The sequence below is a fragment of the Dromiciops gliroides genome, chromosome 5 (assembly GCF_019393635.1).
Source record: "Dromiciops gliroides isolate mDroGli1 chromosome 5, mDroGli1.pri, whole genome shotgun sequence".
NCBI classification, from domain to species: domain Eukaryota; kingdom Metazoa; phylum Chordata; class Mammalia; order Microbiotheria; family Microbiotheriidae; genus Dromiciops; species Dromiciops gliroides.
Genome location: NC_057865.1, coordinates 111,851,444 through 111,863,148, shown reverse-complemented (window position 1 = coordinate 111,863,148; position 11,705 = coordinate 111,851,444). Strand labels below are relative to the sequence as shown.

General features: G+C 41.2%; 1 protein-coding gene across 1 annotated transcript in view; it reads right to left on the bottom strand.

Moving 5' to 3' along the window:
• Nucleotides 1-859: 859 nt before the first annotated feature.
• SLC35B4 (solute carrier family 35 member B4) overlaps nucleotides 860-11,705 on the bottom strand; it is a 28,620-nt gene continuing 17,774 nt past the window's right edge. The window contains exons 5-10 of the mRNA XM_043969129.1: nucleotides 10,216-10,297; nucleotides 9,684-9,744; nucleotides 6,857-6,966; nucleotides 5,293-5,368; nucleotides 3,043-3,118; nucleotides 860-2,185 (exon numbers count right to left, since the gene is read on the bottom strand). Of these exons, the coding sequence (XP_043825064.1) occupies nucleotides 1,939-2,185; nucleotides 3,043-3,118; nucleotides 5,293-5,368; nucleotides 6,857-6,966; nucleotides 9,684-9,744; nucleotides 10,216-10,297 (652 nt within the window). The 3' untranslated portion in view covers nucleotides 860-1,938. The remainder of the gene's footprint in view (nucleotides 2,186-3,042; nucleotides 3,119-5,292; nucleotides 5,369-6,856; nucleotides 6,967-9,683; nucleotides 9,745-10,215; nucleotides 10,298-11,705) is intronic.

The following is an 11,705-nucleotide window of genomic DNA, read 5'->3' as shown; positions in this document are numbered from 1 at the left end:
ATACAGGGTTAAGTGACTTGCGCACGGTCATGCAGCTCATAAGTATCTGAGGCTGAATTTGAATTCTGGTCCTCCTGACTCCAGGGCTGGTGCTCTATCCACTGTGCCACCTAGTGGCCCAGAAATTCACACTGGCTTTTTTATGAAAAGGAACATTCCACTCTGCATGGGTAATAGAGAGTTTGTTTTTCTACAAGTGAAAAGAAGAAAGGCAAGGGAAGCAGTGTCCTGCCTTGTCCTCTATTAAAGGGCCTCAGGGCCTTGGCCCCTGCTTGGAATGTTTTCTGTCCTTCCTCCCCTCTGCTCTCTTCAAGGCTCACCTCAGCCCCTCCCTCCATCCCTGCCTGACCCACCTGGTGGTCAGCGTGCTCTACCTAGGAAGGTTTTCTTGAGCTGTGAGTGCCAGGATTGTTCGTTCCCTGAGGGCAGGGATTGCTCTTCCTTTTTGTATCTCCTGAGCCTAGTGTAGCTCTTTGCACAGAGAAGGCCCTTCCAAAATGTCTGAATTGAATAGCACTGTTTGAGGGGACACTTTTAGCCGGAAAATGCGACCTGTGCTGAGAAAGATTTAAGGAATACTGGCTTCTGTAAATCTCCTATTTCACCTCCAAAGAAACCAAATCATTTATCAAACCGCAAATGATATTCTATTAATTTTCTTTTCTTTTCTTTTTTTTTTTAGTGAGGCAATTGGGGTTAAGTGACTTGCCCAGAGTCACACAGCTAGTAAGTGTGTGTTAAGTGTCTGAGGCCGGATTTGAACTCAGGTACTCCTGAATCCAAGGCCAGTGCTCTATCCACTGGGCCACCTAGCTGCCCCTCTATTGATTTTCAGAAGGAAACTACTTACGAAATGATCCAAAGAGTCAAATACCATCTTTAATTGTCTAACAAGAGACAACTGATACAGATACATCATAAAATGAACAGAATAGCATTTGCCATGTTCAGCTGATAGTTTGTGATAAAATTTTGGTTTTAATACAATCATGATTTGACCTGATGTAACTTGATGTAGCCTGACAGGCTTTGATTTTCATGTACTTCACCAAAGTTCCTGGGCAGAGCTGAAAGTCCCTGGGCCCGAAGGTCTTCTGACACCTCCTTATAACAGACTCAATACCAATGTCCTGGTCCCAAGGGACTGACCTCAGCTTGCAGGTTCTTGTCAGGGCCAGCCAGCATGAAGCAAGCTTGTTCAGGGTTGCCCTGAAGATGCCATTTCAGCCTTCACCAGACTTATTCAGTCCATGACCTTTCCACAAAGGCTAATAGTGGACTGTGGTAGGTCCAGATACAACTGTGCTTATAATTGGACTGTTTCAGGGCCACTGTAATCAGGATATCCAGTGAATGTGTCATAATCATTTTGCATCTGGACGGATGGAGGAGACAATAAGAACAAATGAAACCAGGTGCTACCACCTGACCTGCCCCAGTTTCACGGAGGCCACCAGCCCCATGTTACCATTCCTCAGTTAATTAACCACCTGACTGTTTTGTTGATTATGTCAGGTGGCTCTGAGTGGTTCAAGGTTGCTGGTGATAGAGTGGGTGGGATTGGGACTACTGGCTGCTGTGAAAAGGGTATTCCTGGCTGAGAACCACTGGTCCAAAATTAGGTCCTTCACATCCTTGGAATTTAATAAATACATATCTTTAACACTTTAATAAAAATACAAATGGATACTCTGCTCAAGAGATCAGAACTACTCCTTTTCTACTTCAGAGTTGGGGGATAGATGCTCGGTCCAGCAGCTGCAAATATCAGTCAGCACAGACATCAGGAATACTAAAGTTCCCCTCTACAGGGGGACTCCCTGATATGTATTTGGGTCTATGCTGGGGTGTGTAAGCTTTAAAGAAAGTGGGATGGTAGCCAGACTCTCACTGCATCACCACCCTCCTAAATCCAGGAGAGTCTATGTCAGATGAAGCTCAGTCCTTCTTGTCCTCTTTCTGGGGCTGCCTCCTGGGTAATCCTAGACTGTTCCAGACCTCGGTGTACATCAAGGTCCCAACAAAGACAAACATGGTGCCCAGCCAATGCCAGAGGGTGAAAGGGTTCTGGAAATAGAGGATGGAGAAGATGAGGCTGACAAATTTGCGTAGCGTCACAACAAGCGTCACTGTGAGGGAGGCACATTCTGTGGTGAGGATGAACACACCCCGGATGCACACATACCTGAAGAGCACAAGTTAAGGGAGTTTTTCACAGTCTGTGACTGAGGTCAGGTGAGTTGTGCCGCTGGCACACTCCTTTGTTGTAAGGTGACGCGAAGTTAATGGATTTAAGGACTACTAGCACCGGGCCTTTTCAGTGGATTATCCTGCAGAATTCCCACCATTCCAACTAGGAATTGTGCCTAAAGACTTGGCTATTACCCTGAACCTTTCTACGCAATCTTAGCAATTTAACCCAAACCCAAAAGAACCTTCAGTTTCATCCTGGGCTTCCTCTTTAGGGTTCATGACATCATCATTTGACCTCAATGCCCCAGTACTACAAAGAAATGAGCTTGATTTCTACAAAGCAAACAAGAAAACTGGCCTCACTGCTTTGTCACAATATCCACATTTAAAATTGCTTACAATTTATTCAAATAATTTTGAAAGTCTTTCTCAGGGTTTGAGAGCAGCCTTTAAGGGGTTGGGATATTCAACCCAGGATTTCAAACGGCCAATCACCATGTATATCTAAATCCTTAAATCACTGCATCATCTTTCTATATACATAGCTTTTTCCCTTAAACATGTTTCTCTTCTTATCAGTTGTCACACCACCTATTTTTGCTCACTGTGTGTGTGTCTCCACAATTAATGTCTGTTCTATCATCTTTTGACAAACATTGCAATATCATCTCTTAGCAAGGAGATTTCAGGAAGGGCCATTTTTCTCCTTGTTCCCTGCAGAAAAGGTATCAAGATAATAAATTGATGCTGTGTCCCGGCGTTCTGAGAATAAAAGGGTGTGGGCACTTACTTCCACCCTGTCAGACTGAGGTAGGGGTGGCAGAAGCACAACAAAGACTAAAAGGATACTGAGTGAAGACGTTCATGAGGAGGTAGAACCACATGATAGGCATTGTCACCCCGATGACTGGAACCTGATACAATTCTAGAAGGATTACAAGAGAAAAAAGACATTCATGAACTTAGAGCAGTTTTGACCAAAAGAATACAGATTGAATGGGAGGTGAACATGACCTTTTTCCCAAAGGTGTCTCATCAGAGGTTATGACAGAAGGAGGCCTGGTAGTAAGAACTTTGCTCTCTTACTTCACAAACTGCTTCAATTCGTGTCACTCCTAAGAAACTGTCAAATTCATTCTTCCAATCAAATCAGACATAATAAATACTATTTCAATAAACTCTTATTTTTACCTGAAAAGAGCCTGGGTGCTGGGCTCACTACTCTATAAATGAAAACAAAGACACACTGAGGGTATAAATGATATGTGGTCAACCAGGGTCATGACATTAATGCAAAGGCCTCTGGAAGACCTTAGTTCTCGTCTGTGCTAAGCTACCTCCTGCTGTTTATCTTACAAAGCAGAACCTGCATCAGGAGATTTGGATGCAGGGCTGATAATGGAAGATGGGTATAGGTGTTGCAGCTTGTGAGGCTGGAAATGAGGGACTCATTACAATTCTGCATGGGAGAATGGGCAAAGGGCTGGTTTATGTGACACTAGGGGGCCTGGAAATTGGCCTGAACATAGAGTGAGGGAATAGGGAAGAAGAGACAGTGGTTGCAAAGAGGGAGCATTTCAGATGGGCACCTGAAGACAAAGAGCAAGAGGAGCTGAGTAGGAAGAAGGCAGACGGAAGTAGGAAGGCTGGGGATCCTGGGACCGACTGATGTCTCCCTTGCTGTGTGGTCATCTAGGAGCAGGAGGAGCACATGCATGTTGGCAGGTGCGGTGGCCTCCTTAGTCCCATCCCTCCCTTCCCCACAAACACACCTGGTAGATACCAGAAGTAGAGACGAGTGAAAAAAGCTGTAAGAATAACTTTTGTCTAATAGAACACCTAAGAATCATGGAAAGCTGAACTTGCCATCACATTTTAGATTCAAAAGATGTGTACCCAGGGAGACTAGGGGCAGTGAGAGTGAGGTGTGGGCACCCTAGCAGTTTCCCTTTCCCCTGTTGCTCTGGATGGTTTGGTGGGGAGAATGAAGAGCCTGGGCAGCCACTTCAGCTCCACGGCCATTTCTATTTCTACTATGCTCAACAGTTTCAAACAAGACAGATTCTGGTGCCATCATCGGTAATTCCCAGGACATGCCTTCCTTTCCTATCACAATGAGTTCAGGGCCTGCTTCCCAGCCTCTCTCCTGCACTCAGATTAGGGAACTTTAATATAGATGCTGACACTCTCTCCAATAACCTAACTTTCCAGTTCCTCAATCTATTCAACTTCCATGAGAGACTCCACCATTCCACCTGGCTACACACAGTCATACCTGCCATCACCTTGAAGGGTTCTAGCTCCTTTCTCACGAATGCCAGTTCCTTGATCTAATACCAGACTTCTACCATTCCATCTTTTCTTCAGCTTTGTAATACTTAACCCATTGTTCCTCTTCACCATGCCCTCCAATCCTACCATCCCTCAGTTCCTTCCCTGTACTCTGCACTCTCCCACCTCTCCCCTCAGCTCCTTAGGAAACCAGTTCAACTCTACACTCTCTTGTATGCCTCAAGTCCCTGTCCTCTTTGGCCTACAAGTGATCAGCCTTGGGACTGCACAGGGCAGCCGAAGCTCCCGAGATCACGTTTGTATATGATCCTGCTTCTAGAGCCCTAGCCACACACGCTTTGCCCATGACGCTTGGATCAGGAGACTGTTACTAATTTGTTTTATAAAGGATAAAAATTACATACAGGGTAAGCCAAAAGTCATAATGTTTTAATAACTTTTTGAAAATTATTTTTTCTTTATTATTCACCATTTACAAGATTTGATTTTTCACACATAATGTAAATTCATTCCCTATATAGACTGTATATGATGCTATGGTATTGTAAATTAAAAACAGCTTGTATAAGTGAAGTAGAATTTATCTTTCTCGTCATTATAATTTAATATTTTGCTTCATCATATCCAAGATACCCACCATTATTAATAAAAAACTATACAGATGTTGAGATGTATACACATTTGCTTGCACCATTAAAAAATGGGTTAGGAGTAAAACCTAGACCCTGCCTCAGAAAATGCCAGTTATCACTTTATTGTATTAATTTTATTGTATTGTATTGAAAAATATTTTAATTCCAAACTCACCAGATTTATTAAAAAGAAGTGCATGATCATAGATATCAGAAGCCAGGAAGATGAAGCCAGGGAGTGGCAGGGCATGCTATGGGAAGAAACAGAAATAGAGAGCAATGAAAATGCAATGCATAAGACAATTACCAAAATGTGTCTATGAATGCCAAAAATATTATGTGAGCTTTTGTTTATGCAAGACCAGTCTAGACGTAACAGAATTCCGTTAAAGAAAGCAATGACTAATTAATAAGTTTATTAAATGACTAATATCTACATGACACTCCTAGGCACTTTACACCATCTAAATGACACGGTCCTTGATCATAAAAAAAATAGATGTCACAGACAAGAAAAGCATCATTAAAATGGGGGAAAGGGATTTGCAGAATTAGGGACTGCATCTGTGATGTTACTGGCACAGGGAACTATGGGGTGAAAAAAGTCCCTCTAGCGATATAGGGTGGCAGCTTCTATGCCACTTACAACCCTAGAGAGTCATCAAGAGTCCACAGTTACACAGCCAGTACGTGTCAGAGGCAGGACTTGAATTCGGGACTTCTTGGCTTTGTAGACAGCTCTGTTGCTTCAAATGAGAGCTCACATACATGTGTATATATACACATGTACATATATACAAACACAGATACACACGTGTGTGTGTGTGTGTGTGTACATAAAATATAATCACACACTTCCCCTGTGGTCACCATACTGGTTTTACATTTTTGTAAATGTATGTACGAGACTGACCATGGACTCTAAAATTAGAGAGACTGACGAGAGGCAGGTTGCAGGAAGGAGGCAAGAGAAGCGACAAGGACAAACATGGGGTAGGGAAGGGTGAGAGGGAGGGAGAATGGTGAAGAAAAAAGGAACCACAAAGGCAGAAATGAAAATCCTCCTCCAACACCTCTCTCCAGCTGGTTGTCTACGACTTCAGGCTGGGGAGCTAATGTCAGGGGGCCCTCTGCCAAGAGACAGCCCATGCCTTGGAAAGGAGAGGCAGCGCCCTCAAGCTTGGAGGTGGGAGGAAACGTAGGGCAGCAGGGGGCTCCAGCCAAACGAAGCCTCCCAAGTCCTAGATCCATTACGTTGCCCAATCCAAAGTGCCTCTTGCCCAACTTGCCCTCCTTTCTCTGTTCCCTTAAAGTCTGCTCTTAACATCCATTTTAACATGATTTCACCTGCATCGAAAAGGTAGCTTTGGAGGAAAAGGTTGATCCACAGATTATGTGGCTGTGGCACTTAGCAGTGTGCTGTGGTAGGTCTTGGCTCAGTGCCTGCTAAGTGCTTACTAAATGTTTATTGACTGACTGACTGACTGGCTGAGGTCAGCAGGGATTCTAACCAATACCAACATGATGCCCTGGCAGTTTAAGTAGACTTCCTTACCTGGTGACATAGATTTTACCCTGTTAGTAACAGATTCCATTCTGTGGGGTTAACCAACTGATCTGATATCCATAAGTTCTCCAGAAAGGAAGTTATAATTTCATTTGAGGTATAAATGTGTCCCCTCATGAGAGGCACTACTCTGTCATTTAAATCTCTCCCAACAAGTTCTGCAGTTGCTTACATTATAAAACAAAGCCTCCTTGGAGTGTTTCCCAAATTCCTTATAAAGTGTCTCTTGGAAAATGCCCATCCTTGCTGACATCAGAAGGGCAAAGGTCAGTGCACCAATCCCTGGAAAACAAACAGAGTGCTAATAACTTGGAGTTTTTGCTTTTTCTTCTTTTAGTTTTCAGAGTCACGAGTAGTAGACATTTAGCCTTAGCCTAATAAAAGCATGAACATAACAGTCCCTATAGAATAAAGAATCTGTAATATCTTAGTTGAAAATAAAAGCAGACTTATGTTAGAGGTTAAAATAAATCACATTCCAAATAAGAAGACAGTCTAAGCGGGGGATGGGGAGTCAGGCATGCCTAAACTCAAATCCCACCTGTAACATTTCCTCAGTCATCTTGCACAGTCACTGCAATTGTCTGTGTCACTTCAATTTTGCCTCCCAGCCCTGACTTGAAACAAGGAAACAGATTTACTTCCTAGGGACACTGGGAAGAGCAACTAGCTTAAGATGTATAAATTCATGTGAAAGAGGAGAGTGCCATGCTAGACGATGCATTTTTTAACATTCTGTCTGTAAGTAAATAGATTCAGAAGTAAGAATGTTTTTTTTTTTTAAAGGTGAATTTTCAGAGCATGATGCAGGTAGAGTATCTTCCAATCCTAGCTTTAAGCCCCGCCTTCAATCTGGCCAGCCCCAACAGAATCCTGCTTCCCACTTCAAAAGCTGTAGCTGACTTTCAGTCCCTTCCTCATAAAATGAGGGATCAAAAGGCAAAGGTGACGTATTAAAGAATTCTTCAGTTATCTGTACAGGATCCACTGGTGTCCAAATTGCCATGGAAGTTCATAATACCATTATAATCTATAACTATATGGGTTCCATTGGCCCAGAATCAGAGTATTCCTGATTAATTCATCTGTGAAATTATTTAGAACTTTATTAAAGTATTTGTCTTCTCTTCATTGGTTGGCTTTATATGCTAACAATAACTATATGATTGTCTTTGTCCTATTTCTAATAGGAAGTAACTGCCCCTGAGAAAAAGAAATCGAAGGTTTCTAAAAGTCTACCTCCTCTTCAGCTACAAGCATATCTAATTACATTGCTTTTTTATGTTAATATAGCCTCCTCTTTTTGAAATGTTTTATTAGAAATGAGACCAATACAATCAAATTTGCTCATAACCATTTATATTAAAATCAAGTATTTCTTTTTTTTTTTGATTTAGTAGTTTTTTTAAATGTCATAAATGGTCTAGATGGAACCAGTGAACTCTGACATCATCACAATTCCATGGCAAGATTTTTGTGTTCAGTCTTGCACGTTGTTTCTCAAACTAAGAATTTTAGGTAGTTCTCATCTGATTGTCCTTCTTGGTATGCTATAATGAACAAAAACATCTTTTATCCTATATTCATTTTAGTCCCAATGTTGTTCCTCTATATGTGTATAAATAATCAAGGCTTCCTTGAGGCTTTCTATCTTTTTTAATGTAATAAACATTTTCATTTATTGTTTTGGGTTCCAATTTTTATCCCTCCTTCCTTCCCTCCCCTCCCCGCTCCCTGAGATGGCAAGCAATCGGATATGGGTTATACATGTATGTAAAATCAATGATTTCAATGCATGTGGTTTCATAATACTTTTCCCAATAATTCCTTTAGGATTCCTTGTCCTTTCAGCCTCATTCACTTTTCCTCACATGACTATGGTTAGTGTGTATGCCATTCTTTTAGTTTTGCTTTTCTTGTTTAAGTCTTTCCCAATTTCTTTGTATTCCTCATATTCTATCGTATTAATGGTACCATAATTTAACTATGACCCTGGTGTTGGACATTTAGCTTGCAAAGTGCTGATATAGTCTCCTCTTTAGACCAAAAAAAGGGTGTGTTGGGGGAATAATGGATTTCTCCTACAGACTTTGACTCCTTAAGACTATGGCCCACATTAAATTTACTCAATCTTTTTCAATAGATAGTGGCCATTTAGACATCCATCTTTATCTTGTGAGATTATCATTAGAAAAGCATGTTAAAATTATAAATAAGATAAACTGAATAAACCTGTTGCAGAGCGTATCTGATGCAAAACCACTGCTTCAAGCTGAAGAATTATTCTGGAGAAATGCTGAATGTGCTTAATTTTAATTGCTAAATGTGGAAACTAGGAAATGATAGATAATAGCAATAATGCTTAGCACTAACACAGCATCTTTCAACTGAACAACACAGGAGCCTTCCCATAAACATTACCTCATTTATCTTTCTAAGAACTCAGAGAAGTGGGAGGATAAAGTGCTATTCTTAGAGGCAGAGAAGGAAAGGCACAATAGTTTTATTCTCTGCACTCAGCCAGACAGAAGGGGAAATGGGACTCAATAACCATTTAACTGCTCTGTACATTGGCATGGAGTACATGGAAAACTTGGGAGAGGTGCGAATCTGGAGAGCATGGAAGAAGGTTTAAATTCCCTGTTTTGCTTGGCCTAAGAGAAAAGAATGAAAATTCTATGAATCAATGAAAGTGTTTGTAAAACATTCAGTCAAGTGCTTAGCACAGTGCACCTGGCACACGGTAGGCCCTAGATAAATGCTATCTGTTGTTGCTGCTGCTGCTGCTGCTGCAACGACAGTGAAACTTTTCCTTCTTCCTTAGACTTTTTTGTTACTTAGATGTTAATGATCAGAAATAGGATATACTGCTCCCAGGTGCTTGCCCCTCTTTCCTGGAATAATTTGTTTAGCAAAAGCTATCTGTCTAGAGGCTTATCCCCAAGGAGAAAACAATGGCAAACGAAATTGCAGAGGCAAAAATTAGTTTTAGTACTGACCTAGTAGCCACCATGCAAATGCCTGGAATCCATCATTCTCACTCAAGCTGGACTGGGATGCCTGGGAGGCAAAAGAAAAAGAGACACAGGGATTAAAAAAACCTATGGCCACTGTTTTCAGAGGTAGAAGGAATATTTCTAAGTCAGACACCTCCAGTTCACTCATCTTCGAACAGGTGGTGTAGTTTTCTGTTAAACAAACACTTGGAAGAATGTTATTACTATATCTCTGGTAGCTCTGCCGCAATCCATAATATTTAGAATAAGTTTTGGGAAGACGCTTTGGTCTGGGCCTATATTTCATTAGGGGACAGAACTCCCACTATGGAAACTTCATCCACCAATGCATATTGGCAACTTGAGACTACCTAGTAGTCTAATTGCCCAGGACACCAAGAGACTAAGGAGCTTGCTTGTGGCCATCCAAGTCATATATATTAGAAGCAGTACTTGAACCCAGGGTTCTTGACTCCAAGACTGCACATCTATCCATTACACCAAAGGAAAAAAGGTCTTGTGAACAGATACTTACCACTTGTTTGGCAGACATAAAAGTACAGATAAAAATCCCCATAGACACCAGAGCAATGGAAGTATATTTGGATACACTGTACCTGCACAAAGAATGAAAGTACTTTAAGGTTTCAAATATTAATTTCCAATGGGTATTTCTAGTCTGACATTACAGAAGGCACAAGTAACAAAAAGGAAGGAATCAGTGTCTAGTGCATTCCACATAAACATATTAAGTAATGAACGCATGGATGCATTTCTAAAACATGCATGCCTGTGCAGTGAGGTGTCCCAGCTGGTAGTTTACTCTAAAGTCTACTCTGGTCTAAAGTTTCCTAAAGCATCTTAGCAAATCTTAATTTGGGTCTACTGCTCCTTCTGTCTCTAAGAAGCACAGTACAATACTGATGTCAGCAGGAAATACACTAGGTCTGAGGGGAAAAAAAGAGTGTCAGACCTCCAGGGCCAATTTTGACTCTCAGAAAATAGTTTGCTTTTTCATTCTGCGATAATTGGAAAGAGTAAACAAACAAAGCCATCTCTGAGCAAGTCCCCTTTAAAATCCTGGCATATTAGGATGAAAAACTGTACCTACTGGACTAAACAATGATGATAGTAGAGATATTTAACAATGACTGAAATAATACTAAGTACCTTTTTTTTTTTCTTTTTTTTAGTGAGGCAATTGGGGTTAAGTGACTTGCCTAGGGTCACACAGCTAGTAAGTGTAAAGTGTATGAGGCCGGATTTGAATTCGGGTCCTCCTGAATCCAGGGCCGGTGCTCTATCCACTGCACCACCTAGCTGCCCCGAATACTAAGTACCTTAATGTGCTAACTGAGATTATAAGAAAATGAAGTTGGAAAAAGGAGAAATCTATGCTAGAGGAGATATACTCTTGAAAGTGATAAGGGGCAATTTTATGAGATATTTTCAGAAAGAGAAAGAGGCCAAAAGTTTGTTTTTTTTTAATGGGATGAGGGAATTGAGTGATATCAATAATTTCTTATTCACATGCCAACTTTCACATCTATAAAAACAACAAGCATCCATGTATCAGTGCTTTCCCTGATAAAACTGTGATAAAGAGGCAGGATTTTGCAAATCATATCCTCATATCATATCTTTATATCATAAAACTTCATTAAAAAGCTCAGAGAATATAAGATCCTAAAGTATTTCATACTTTTAGATTTCAAAACAGCATCTTAGTCTGTAAGACTGAACAATCTTCGGGCAGCTAGGTGGCGCAGTGGATAAAGCACTGACCTTGGATTCAGGAGGACCTGAGTTCAAATCCAGCCTCAGACACTTGACACTTACTAGCTGTGTGACCCTGGGCAAGTCACTTAACCCTCATTGCCCTGCCCCCCCCCAAATGATTGAACAATCTTCTCAAGTCAGATTGTTCAATCAATCAAAAACTCAAGTTCAATAACTGCAAAGACTAGTTACTTCTATACAGAAAGGAATCCATTTGATGGCCACAAATCTTATCTATGATCCTGG